This window comes from Podarcis melisellensis (genome assembly GCF_964234715.1).
Source record: "Podarcis melisellensis genome assembly, chromosome: 5".
Classification (NCBI taxonomy): domain Eukaryota; kingdom Metazoa; phylum Chordata; class Lepidosauria; order Squamata; family Lacertidae; genus Podarcis; species Podarcis melisellensis.
Genome location: NC_138537.1, coordinates 45,215,698 through 45,229,486, shown reverse-complemented (window position 1 = coordinate 45,229,486; position 13,789 = coordinate 45,215,698). Strand labels below are relative to the sequence as shown.

Sequence of the window (13,789 nt, the reverse complement as noted above, 5' to 3'; positions counted from 1 at the left end):
ATACCAGGGTGGAGAACCTCAGGCCCACCAGCTGAATGTGGCCCTCCAAGCCTCTTATCTGGTCCTCAGGAATTTCTCTAGGTCTCACACCCTTCCCCTACTGGTCTAGAATTCTAAGATTTAACAAATCGACCTTATAATATGCAACTCCCCCATTAGCTAAAATTTTAAGAAGGCAACAGACTTTGGAGGGGGGAAATTCCATGAAAATTCTGGAAACCCGGGATTGAGGCTTATACCCCCATGATTTTCTGAATGTAGTAAGCCACAGTAAACAAAGTGTGGCCTGCCTAGTGTAGCTCAGGCTCCTCCCTGTCTCTCTGTGTATCTCTCCCCCACAGGGGGGTAAAGGGGACCCCTGACCGTTAAGTCCAGCCACGGATAATTCTGGGGTTGTGGTGCTCATCTCGCTTTACTGGCTGAGGGAGCTGGTGTACAGCTTCCGGGTCATGTGGCCAGCATGACTAAGCCGCTTCTGATGAACCAGAGCAGCACACGGAAACACCGTTTACCTTCCCCCTGAGCGGTACCTATTTATCTACTTGCACTTGACGTGCTTTCAAACTGCTAGGTGGGCAATAGCTGGGACCGAACAACGGGAGCTCACCCCGTTGCAGGGATTCGAACCGCCAACCTTCTGATCAGCAGGCCCTAGGCTCAGTGGTTTAGACCACAGCGCTACCCGCCCACCTGTCAGTTGGTGAAAATGATCTGCTCCTTTCACCTAGGCTGGCAAAAATAAAAGCCCAATCCATCACATTTGAGAGCATAAAGATTTTTACAATGAAAGGGCAAGATATAAGTACTCTTAAATAAATATATAAATTTAAAGTAAAATATCTTATTTTATGAATTGAGAACTCTAGCAAAAGCTTTTGCTTTAACAGCAAGCATATTTAGGTTTAAAGTTACACTCCAGAAGGTTTAAGCACCCTTTCCTCCACTGTCAACAAACTGTACATATGCAAACTAATTAAACACCCATATTGTACTGAAGTATTGTTTTGTCAAGTCATAAAGACACTGTAATTTCACATCTTCTCCTAAAGTACAGGCTCTGAACAACAGCAAATACCTACCCAAAGGTTGTTTTCATAATAAAAGGCATCTAGAAGTTTGACAATGTTAGGATGATCACAGGATGCTAGGATATCAATTTCAACCATGTAGTCTTCAAGTTCTTCCTCAGATTTGGTATCAATCACCTTTGCAGCAGCAAGCACATTTGTTTCTTTGTTCTGAGCCTGGAAAATACATTGAAACAAAATTCTGGTCAGTTGTTTTACTTGTTCCAATTTATATAACTTTATGAGCACTTCCCCATCTTCAACAGACTCTACAAAGAAGTATTAACATTGTAAAATGTCTATGTTTTAATTGCTCTCTAATTCATTGTCTCATCTCTCATCCAGCTTTTACTGTTACTGGACTCTTTGGGGAGTGGGGAAAACAGTCTACAAGTTGATTCCTTCCTGCAATACTAAAGCACCTGCCCCCGGTATGAAGGCAACAAAAAGAAGGGGAGGGTGATAAACAACGGAAAACTTTAAGGTAGTATTACACACTGCTTAAGTCTTCCACATCTAAATGTGGAGGTATGTTCTTGTTTCTGGTTAATCCTAGACAAATTGCATATGGAAGTAGCAACCCACATAATATGTAAGACCTAAGACACAAAGTACACCTTTGTCTCCTGTAGAGGTTTAAACATATCCACAAGTAAAATGACACACAAGGTGAAGGCAAAACTCTGAACTAGTGTGATGTTCTACATCACTGATAAACACACACACAGAGACACAAGTTGCCAAATACAGGCCAGGAAACAAGTCAACAAAGTTGTGAGGATACAACCAGGAAGAAATGCCACCAATAAAATCAGAAATATTCAACTTCTTGGGGGTTTTTTTGGTTAGGGGGTGGATATTGAGATTTCACCCCTCCCATATCCAAGAATCTCCTGATGAGTCTGCTGATTCTCCAGAGAGAAAGAGGCGTGTTCTGCTCTCTACTTATTCTACTCCAGCACCAAGTCAGTCAGTCAGTCAGTCAGTCAGTCAGTCAGTCAGTGTGGGGGGGGGGGGGAGAGAGAGACTGAATGTTAGAGATCGTGTGTATAGATAAGGTTGCTGCTAAGAGCAGCTGCAGACACTCAGTGTAGTGTAGCATTCTTTATGCTTAGAGAACCCATTAAGCTCTGTATATAGTTGTATAGTAGTTGTAGATAGAATAAAGAAGATATTCTACAGAGCTGCTCTCCGAGTCATTTATATACAGTACTCTGCTAGACTCTGCTATACTCTGCTGTGCGACGACTGTCTTCTTGTGGAAGTGAATCCGGTGCTCACAACTCTAAGCTGTGAGTCCACAGCACTTTGACCTGTTCCTGTCCAGAAGGTGGTCTCTGGAAGTGCTACCCAGCTCGCCTAGCCCAGTCAGGGCTGAAGTGCATGAGTCCAGTTGGTGGTACTGGCTCAAGGGCGATGCTGACAGATATTGTAAAGCATGATGGCCTTAACATGGTGTCAGGCTAAATGCAGCGTTTCATTGTGCATTCTGTGGGCTTTGGCTCTCTTGTGGGCTTCATCTGTCTTCATGGCTATTATATGCCTCTACTGTTTTGAGTGCCGTTTCCATATCAACCACCTCAGCATTAGCAACAGACTACCCAGCGTATTTGTTGCGGTTCTTTTCCTTCCTCCCAGACATGGTTACTTACAACCCACAAAGTTATATATACAAAACTGGCAACAACCTGAAGCATTTAAAGCAGTTTGGATTTCTTTCATCTCATGTATTAATTTGCCTATGGAGGGCATTAAGCCAAAGTGTCCTAGAATTCCTTTTGGAAAGATTTGTTGACATATTTTACCTTGCCATATCCTTGATTATTATGGAAGTGAATTTTCCACTCCTCTCCCCTATCTTTGCATGTAAATTTTCTGAATATGACAATGTTAGTCTTTTATATTGACTTGTTTATTAGTGTGCATATTTATGTATATCTTTAAAACAAATACACACTTGTCTGGTTAAGCATATTATTTCTCTCACATTTCCAGTAGTTCCATGGGCCTTATTCACATTTTCTAAGCTAAAATGAAACACACCTCATTTTTACCTTTTATAACAAGGAAATCAGTGAAACAAGCAAAGAAAAGTTGTACATTTGCAAGAGCTGTCAAAACAGCAGCAAATGATTCAGAGTGGAAGCTGCAGGTTCACCTTTAAATGTGAACATCAGTTGCAAAGTTAAGGGTTTGGAGAGCAGGAGTGTTGGAAAGACTAACTGGGCTGTGAGTTTGGATGGATGGAAAACTATTTATTTACTTATTTGCTTACTTGCTTGTTTGGCACCCAGGGCAGAGGTCCTGTCACAACCCTGGCCTATTGTGACATGGAACAGATCAACCACCAAAGCAAAATTCCATATTTCCCCGTGTATTAGATGAGGTTTTTAACTCAAAAATCATGTCAAAAAACTGGGGTTGTCATATACACAGATAGTGGCGGGGGGGGGGCTGCGCGCTGCTAGCCAGCCAGCTGATTGGTGGGCGTGCAACTCCCCCCCATGCCGCTGTGGGAGGCACGTGCTCAGGAGAACATTTCCCGCAGCTGCATTGAGGGGAAGCTGTGTGTGCCAGCCAGCTCCCTCTAGGGAGCTTCCTGCCCACAGTGGCATGGGGGGAGCAGCTGCCCACTTTGCTAACCCCCAGCAACAGCCCTGCTGGGGTGATGGCACGAGTGCAATTTCCCTTTTAAAAAGCTCAACAACTTTGGGCCATCTCCCCTCATTTTCTTTAAAGTTAGTCCCCCAAAATATGGGGCATCTTATACATGCAGGCATCTTATACATGGAAAAATACGGTAACGTGGAAAAGGAGACGTAGTAATTCCACACACTTAACATAAGTCAACTGTGTGATGCAGTAGCAGCGAAAGGGGTGGGGTGGTGGGGTAAGGTAATGCTATTCTAGGTTGTATCAACAGAAGTATAGTGTCCAGATCAAGGGAAGTCAAGCCTTATTCTGCCTTGGTCAGACCACACATGGAGTACTGTGTCCAGTTCTGGGCACCACAATTTAAAAAGGATATTGGCAAGCTGGAACGTGTGCAAAGGAGGGCAACCAAGAAGATCAAGGGTCTGGAAACCAAGCCTTATGAGGAATGGTTGAAGGAGCTGGGTATGTTTAGCCAAGAAAAGAGACTGAGAGGAGATATGATAGCCCTTGAGATATTTCAAGGTGGCTATCACATGGAAGAGGGAACAAGCTTGCTTTCTCCTGCTCTAGAGAAATGGCTTCAAGTTACAAGAAAGGAGATTCCAACTAAAATTCAGAAAGACCTTTCTGATGGTAAGAGTTGTTCGACAGTGGAACAGTGGTGATGGGCTCTCCTTCATTTGATGTTTTAAGCACTGGTTGTATGGCCATCTGTCATGAAGAAGAAGAGGAGTTTGGATTTGATATCCCGCTTTATCACTACCCGAAGGAGTTTCAAAGCGGCTAACACGCTCCTTTCTCTTCCTTCCCCACAACAAACACTCTGTGAGGTGAGTAGGGCTGAGAGACGTCAAAGAAGTGTGACTAGCCCAAGGTCACCCAGCAGCTGCATGAATGTTAGTTGAGATTCCTGCATTGCAAGAGATTGAACTATGGGTCATTTTCAATTGTACAGTTCTATAGTAGCATTACCTTAAGTCCCCTGTGGCTGGAAGATGCTGCCCACAGAAAGGAACAAACTATTTAGTATGCCTGCAAGAAGCAAATCTGCAGCTTGACTTCTATCACTTCAATTTGTAATGCTCATTTTATTTTTTTGTAGTGGTCTGTATAACTGCATTGGTAATTTAATTTTTGGGAGGAGATATCGCAGAAACCATAGTTCAGAGATGCTGGACTTTTTTTAAAAAAGAAAAACATCTTACTTTACTGTATTAGTTGATCTTCAATGGCTGTTCAATGTGGTTTGTGCATGAATCATTCCAGATTGTAAGTGGGCCTCCCTAAATAACTGCAAATGCTTTACTGAGCGAATGACATACTCACAATGCAGCTTCAAAGTATTGGGAAAGGAAGTGAAGCACCAAACCAAATACTCCACTCATATTAGATTTTTGTTACTGTGATGGAGTCCAGATTTTGCTTTTGTAAGCTATGGCCAGTATTTTTGCTGGCCTAATAACCAACCCAGGTGTCATGTAATACTACTGATCTATATCAGGAATGGTGAATCTTTTTTATATCATCATACACACATACTCATAGAAGGGTCTAGATGAAAGTTTCCTACCCCTGTTCTATATGTGGGGAAACCCATCATTATAAGCTACTGAAAATAAACCAGCATATCTAAAGACCATAGCCTTAAGGGCCAGTATTTGTTTTCTGTGGAGAATTGCTTTCTGTTCAGTCACACTGGCAGTGACCTTCCAAGATCTGTCTTTCCAACCCAGCCACCCGCTAAGATACTTTAAACTGGAGGTGTGTAGGACTTAACTTGGGACCGTCCACATGTAAAGCATGACAAAGCAATAATCTCTTCATTTTAGGATTTTTTTCAGATCTTCCTGTTTTCCGAAACATTTTCAAGCACATCTATCAAGTCTAGAGTCTTGTACCTTAGAGATCAGACATGGGGACAGTGAATGCAAATAATATTTGTGTTATGCCACAAAAGTAAATCTGTGTACAGATAATTGTGTAGTACGGTCTCCACTAAATGATTATGGAGGTTAAACTGTGAATACAGTTGCAGAAAAGCTTGAGGAATGAAACAAAACTCAATTGTTTTTCTTCCATAGTTTCACTGAACTATGAAGTAGTAACTAGCATCAATATAAATGTAGAAGTGAATCTTATCAGTGAAAAAAAATGACTAGGCTAACTTCCAACAGTTTCCGCAAGCATATTATACAACTTTTTAAGTTGTCACTTTATTCCTCTCACATTCCAACTCTCAGTTTACCAGTAGGACCATCTCACATGCTTTCCTCATTAATAGGCCAACAAACAAGTAACAAAACTGCATGACTAGCTTTTCAAGTACTACTTGTAAAAGAGGCTTTATACAAGAATGTGTACTAGGCAAACACATTTATCACACAGTGATTCATTTTTCCTTCCACAGAATTAAAATCAACTTTGAAAGTTGGGAAAAAGTTGGGAAACAACAGTTTACAAATAATTTTAAGCAGGGTCTAATTTGAAAACTGCATTGATGTTTAATAAGTGTCAAGACTTTAATTTATAAAGTTACAAGTAATAATAATAATAATTTATTATTTATACCCCGCCCATCTGGCTGAGTTTCCCCAGCCACTCTGGGCGGCTCCCAATCAGTGTTAAAAACAGTACTGTACAGCATTACATATTAAAAACTTCCCTGAACAGGGCTGCCTTAAGTACATAGCATAGCTCATGGCACAAAATCATAAGCATATATTTTAATTATGTATGTATTTATAGACTGCTTTCGTAAATGTTTATCAAGGCAACATACAACATGCAAAAGGAAAATTAATTCAGTAAAGCATCAATAAAACACCAGTAAATATTAGGTTATAAAAAAAAATTTTGTAGTAAACATCTATCTAAACAGTTTTCATACAGCATTTATCTCCCTTGACTGGCCTATCTGAAGTTAGATGAATTTGAAAACATTCCATTATTTCCAAATAGTAAAAATACAGTATTACAAGTCTGTTGAGCTTAATAGGACCACAGATTGAATGCTACAGAACCGATGTAAGAGCACCTTTATTAAAGCTGCTGTTGGCAGAACAGAACACAATTATACACAGAATTGAGAAGATTTTTCTCCAAGAGGTGATAACTGTGTTCTACCAGTTTGAGTTTTGAACTTAAGTATGATGTAGATTAAGTAACCAAATGTACTGCATCTATATGCATAAAGGCAACACACCTAAGCATAATTCTGCAAGTGTTAATATTTTATCCATAATTATCAAGCTTTAAGACTATATTAAAGTAACTATTATGTTTGGGTCAAAATGTCTTCTTTCAAATGGAGAAACTCTTATTAACATGAGAATGCTAAAACAAAGAAACGGGCAACACATTAAGAGTGGACTAAGGAATTCTATGTAGGATTATGGAGATTGCTTAGGTAACAATCTCCTCCCCATGGAATCCTATTGGGGGCGGGCTCTCCCGACCCTCCAGAGCAGATTTAAAGAAGATACAGAGAGTGCCATCCCTGTTGCACCAGTGGGAGTGTTTGCACTGCTAGTAGAATGGGGTGATTGAATCTGACCCTAAGGCTGCAACCCTAGAGTTTTCTATTTGAGGGGAAGCTCCATTTAGTTCAGTGGCACTTATACTTCTGGGTTGATGTTCACAGGATTGCACTGAAGGGACAGATTACTTAACTTTTTGCCTTTTATATATCCTTTTAACTGTCTGCCCCTACTAGGTGCAGATTTTCCATCATCAATCAAGTACATGGAAATAGCCTCTTCAATATTTCCACACATTTCTTTCTTCTGTTGCACTGGTTAGTATTACTGTATCTGTCAAAGATTTGGGAAATCATGCTATCAGTAAAAGTGACAAGAGCCAGGGCAATACCCTTCCTGCAAACAGAGACTATTTATTCTTTCTCCTCATCTTATCTCTTCCGTCTGCCATCACTCTAAAAATAACTTTAGTGTAAATATTGCTGATGCTTGGGACACTTTTGTGCATCCTGACCAATCATCTGATTTGAGAACCAAGGGATTAGGAAATCTGGGCACACAATGCAATTATCAGACTTTCCTGCCCCCCCCATGGCATCCAAACAACTCTAATGCAAGCAGGATAGAACTTTACATGCCATTTCCAAAGTACCATACTTCCCAAAACAACAGTGCAACAGAAACTATGTATTGGGCTTATTCTCCCTTGTGGCTTCAAAGTCAATAGCTCCAATGTTAGAAGCCGCAGGCACACACACACATGCACACAATTGTTTCACTATGACACACTGTGTACACATGACAGTGTTAAGGAGATTGCATGCATTGCCCTTTGTCTTAAAAGCATGACTTTTTAAACACTGGAACAAAGATAAAAGAAGCTGCATGCATTTTCCAAAGCACTGTCCAGTGCTAAGCACCATCTCCACTGCAAACCAAGACAGGATAGTTAGTGGGTGGTGGCAGAGTGAGGGGAAAGGAGCCAAGTGAATGAGAAGCATGAGGGTGAGTGACGTTTACTTAAGATCCTTAAGAGGTTGCCATCCACAACTGCCATTAATTCAGCTAGCTGGAACCAATGTAAGTTGGAGCCCAACAACAACTGATGGCCAAAGATTCACCATCCTGCTTTAGTATGTAAGGCTCAGCTGAAAGCTCCTATGTAGAATTGGGATGTGAGTGAAGGGAAAGGGAATCCCCTGAAAAGAATTTGGAAGTGGAGAAAGTACAACTTCTGCCTGGAGTTATTCATAGCAGCTGACATTTTTACTAAAATCCCTCAGAGTGATGCAATATTGCTTGGTGGGATGGGACTGATGGCACTAGGATCATTTCAGGACAGTAAAAGCAAATCTTGCACCCCAAGGATTTAGTCTTCTCTTCAAAAATTGTCAAAATGCCTCCATTTTGTTGCACAGAAAGGTTAAAGCCTAATACTTTTGTGGACTATGTACTGCCACATTAACTTTCTCACTGTCCCCTCCCTCTTGCCTATTTTTCAGCTAACAGAAACATGGATTGTGCCTAATGAAGTTTAATCTAATCTCATTGCTGCTTGCCTTCCAGCAGGCAGCTAAGATTTACAATTATCTATGCTATGCTCTGGTCACATTCCATTTATACAACATATACATGGGGCTGTCTTTAAGCAATGCATCTGGTTCAAAATTAAGTAGTTAGGCTCCCAATGAGGATGGGCAAAAAGAAAGTAGAAGAAGCTTGCCAGTCTCAACATGACTGCCAATAGCTTCCAATCTATTTAAGATGACAATTCAAAAACGTATTTTAATCTTTTTCAGGCGAGCCTCGCTATGAAGAAAATTCCATAATCAAAATGCTACAATGGAAAAAGCACTATCACCTTACCACCCATCCTACCATTCTAATGCTATTCTGCTGTCTCTAATGTTGCTATTTTGGTCACATACCAAAGAGCCAATCAGTACAAATGCTCCCTAGTGGTTCTTTATAACCACTGCAAAACTTTATTGCCTAATAATTATGTACTCTACATATGCATGCACACAAACCAGATTTAGACCCAATGCTACTTTTGCCTGTTCCAATAAGATTGACACCCTGTCATTTAATCAAATAATATTCACAGTGGCTTACAATTGACTGAAATAATCAACATCCACTCATATGTATTAGTTCCCCAACAGTAGATGAGACTAGGCCATACTTTCCTACAGTTTTGCTGTCCCTGAACAACCAAGAGTTGTTCAGTATACTTTGTGACAAGGAGGTAGCTGCTCCTTTACTGGCTGATGGATTCAGACTGGTCTCCCCTTACTATGATAGGAGGATGAGGGTGAATCCTCCCAGTGACCTTTGGCCCCTGTGCAAAAGGCAGAGTTGGAGTACACAGCTCTGCTGTCCCAGGACAAATGTCTCATAACAAACAGAATAAATTATACTAATGCTTTTTTAAAGATGGCTTAGATTCACAGGTAACATATCTACAGATAAATTAATATTTTAAACCAACAACCAAAAAATCTATATAGCGTTAATCCCATATTCTTGGCTGTATTAGAATACAAACTTCACATTATTTCCACATACATCTTGAGAGCAGAACTGCAATACACTTGGCATGATACAAATGTGCGCACTTTGTGACTACTATGCTATACAGTGTAATTCGAGGAAGTAAAAAGAACAACCTGTTTGTTTGACTAAGTTGTGAGCAGAGGGAAATAGTGCTGGAAGCAGTAATGTCAACATCACAATGTGCTAATAAAGCATTCTATGCAACTCAGAATTTTGCATACGGATGCCTCCTTAGGTTGCTTCAGTATCATTGACCTGCAGGGTGTTTTGTGTCATCTTAAAGACTAACAGTTGCATTGTCACATGAGCTTTCATACATCATAGCCCCTTTGTCAAATGCAATATTTATCTGCTTTGTACCTTCTGTCATTTCCAACCAACACAGCAGCCACTGTCTACTGAACAGCCTATTCATAATGCTTTCTTCAGAAATAAAAACATGCCAATATAAAGCTTTTCAGTCTGGAGAAAGGAAATGGCTGAAAATTCTGCAACCCGAGGCAAACATTTGTTGCTATCCAATGTTCAAGCATGTAATATGATCACCAAGAGCAAGTCTTGCTTTTATTATAATGGGTTCCTTACCATTAGAACTCAATTAGAAGCCTCAGAGGAATATTTCTCTTCCTACTGATAAAAACCATATGCATAAAAATTGCCTTAATGAAAGTTTGAAACATTTGTTCACTTGAATTCAGGAAATAGTGTGTAAGATGACATCACATAACAATAAAATGACAAGAAAGATCAAACATCTAAGCTTCCAGAAGTCTGATTTAGTTTAATATAACTGCTACTTTTTTCAAATTATAGTGAATTTAATTTGGATTCTTACCCAGATCAAGTTTGAAATCACCAAAATGCTGAAACAGTGTAGCTTTTGAAAACGAATTCTGCAAAAGTTTCCACATATATCAGTTAGTGAACTGCTTTGGGTAGCAGTCTCAGTGCCCTTCTCCCTAGTTACGAATGTCACAACTTTCAGCTTGTTTTGTTGGGTTTCCTTTATTAGCTTTTATGAATTATATCAAATTTACTACTTTAAATTCAACTGAAGTTATCTTATTCTTTTAAAAAGTCAAAATAAACACAACAGGGCCACAACATTTTGATTGATGGATTACTGACAACCCTGGATCCCCAATACACATCCAATCCATATTCCTCTTTGGAATATCTAGACCAGAAGTAGGAAATCTTTTTGGCTGGGGGAGCAGACCTTTACTTTCCCCCACCTTGTGGGTCAACTTTGACAGGTGAGTGGGGTGACCCATGGGGGTGGGGTCTGCTTTGCCAATACATTCCCTGTGGGGAATTCAACTCCACGCCCAGTTCATTACCTGATACCACTCGGTGATGTTAACTGATTGGCAGGTCAGTGTTCTTTGGTGGAAATGGGACTCATAGGTCTACTAGGACATCCAAGGGCAGAGGTTTCCCATACCAATCTAGACAGACCTCAAACCTTCCCAGTGCTAACATAATGGCATTCTTTATAAAGAAATGAAAAGCACTATACTATTTATACAGTTATAAGATGAATAGTTATAGAGATACCTTTATGCAGCCTTGATAGAGTTAATTGTATCCTGTTATAAAATCACGGGTGCTAACATTGGTAGCACTCAGAGCCCAGCCATTAATCAATGGCTTTAAATAATTATCTACTCTTAGCATAACTTGGATATCACCTCTTATTAGTCAGTAAATCAAATCCCATAAAATAATAGTTTACAGAATGCCTTTTTTTTACTCAACAAAATGCAGGTTTTTTAAAAATAGGCTCAATTATGGCTTATAATGTAAAATGTTTTTATATATATTTATTCTGTCCTGAAATTCTACCCATTCTGCTTATTGTTGCAGAATTCCACAAGTCTCCTAGAAATCGTTTACAGAGATTAGAGGCCAGTCTAAGGCACAAAACTAAAAATGGGTAATTAAGTGGAGAATAGCAACAGACAGCTGGAAGGAAAAATTAACTACTGTTTTAACAAATGCTTAACTGTACAACTCATGGTCATTTCCACATCTTGGGAAACAGAAACTGACAGATGGCAGAAATCTATAAAGTTTATTCATAGTTCCTTATTCAATTCAGAGATAAATATGCAGCATGAAAAGGAAACTGAAATCTGAGCAAATAAAACCACAAAATGGCTTTAGGAAATCCCAAACCATAGCACTAGGAGACTGCTCAGAAAATAGTGTCCTAGAAGTGCTATATTCAAGACAAAACTGGAATCATGAGTTTTTTCTACCATAAAAATATATTTTAGCAAAAATATATACATGAACAGCTAATACGCCCTTTTGGTACCTTGCTTCCTCCTCTTAAAATAAATGTTTGAGGTTAACAAGAATTAACTCATACCTCGGAGAAAATGACTTGCCTTATAAAGGGATGGGTGGATACATTCTACATACACACTCCATGTACTGAAGTGTGAAAGAAAGACTCCAGATTACTCATGAGGTATACACCCAGCTCATAAGTGACTAATGAAAGATGGCAAGAATCAGCATGTACACCATACTTCCTTGATTTGAAGAACTAAAAATTATTAACCCTGGATAATACCAACTGTACTATTATGTATACTGATATGCCATCTTGGGCTTCTTTGGGAAGAAAGGTGGGATGTAAACTAATAAGATTTTTGTGCTTGTGTATAACAGAGGAAGTTAGTTGCTTTTGTTTTCAACTCATTGCAGGAATTGAGAATGTTGTGTCTGATGTGCAATAATAGATAAGCGTAGCTAGTCTTTTCTACTGTTATGAATCTTAATCCCATACTGAATCCAAGATTTCTGTGCTGCTCAGGAAGATGAAAGCATACTCCATGATTAAAGCAAGGAATTGGATGATTAAAATATCAAACGTACAGCCTTAAACAATTATGGTACTTTTCACTAAAGTTGAAGAGAATAGCACTGCATGTGCAAAACTTCCAGAAGCTAACATGATGCAATATGTTCAGGAGATTGGCATCTATAACTGTATGAATGAGTCATACAAGACACACTTTAAACCATGTTCCACAGAAATGCTGTATCAGGATGTGCAATATATGGTGTTCCGGGAGTTGCTAAATCACAACTCCCATCATCCCCAGCTACTAACCATACTGACAATGGCTACTGGGAGATGGAGTCTTACAATATCTGGAAGGCCACAGGTTTCCCACCCTGTCCTTGTGCTATAATAATAATAATAATAATAATAATAATAATAATTTATTTCTACCCAACTCTGGGTGGCTTCCAACAGAAGGTTAAAAATACATCAAAACATCAAACATTAAAAACTTCCCTAAACAGGGCTATATCTCTCCACCATAATTTTCTAAAGTGAAAGTGATTTTTTGGTAGTATTTTATGTTCCTCTTTCATTAATGCTAATGAAAAGCTAAAACAAAGATTTAGCTTTGGGTATTCCAACACTTACACTTTGGCTTTCTATACAAATGCAGTTAAGGTGGCTAAATACAAAAACAAAACAATATAATCAAGTAGAATCTAATGAAACCAGCAGAGAGCAAACGAACTACTGTATTCAAAAAGTCTCAGTTAAAAAATGCCCACTGAAAGCAACAGTTTTCAAGGCATGTTTGAAAGCAGGTAATGAAGAGGCATATAAACATCCCAGGATAAATTATTCCATAACCTGGGTGCAACCATCCAAAAGGTCTCTCTCATTCCAACTAGCTGCACCTGTGTCAGCAGAAGGACAGCAAACCTCAAGCTGATTTGTCCAGTCCAGGCTGTCAGGGCATTTAAGGCCCAATCAACCTCTTGAATTGAGCCTGGAAAGAAATCAAATGCTGTTAAGTTGGTACAACCAAATTCCTGGTGACTCCAGATAACAGTTTCGCAGCAGTATTCTGAACCAATTGAACTGTGTTCAAGAGGAGCCCCATGTAGGATACTTTACATAATCCAACCTGGGAGTGACTAAGCCATGAACAAATGAGACTTGATCTGATTTCTCAATGAAAGGGTGCAAGATAGTAGACCAGATAGTTATGTCACAGG

The 13,789-nt window shown here is 39.5% G+C and overlaps 1 protein-coding gene across 4 annotated transcripts in view; it reads right to left on the bottom strand.

Annotated features, from left to right (window-relative positions):
• Positions 1-13,789, bottom strand: part of SLK (STE20 like kinase) — a 56,629-nt gene that overhangs the window by 38,963 nt on the left and 3,877 nt on the right. For all 4 annotated transcript variants that reach the window (XM_081911987.1, XM_081911986.1, XM_081911985.1 and 1 more), the window contains exon 3: positions 1,080-1,244. In XM_081911987.1, the coding sequence (XP_081768113.1) occupies positions 1,080-1,244 (165 nt within the window). The remainder of the gene's footprint in view (positions 1-1,079; positions 1,245-13,789) is intronic.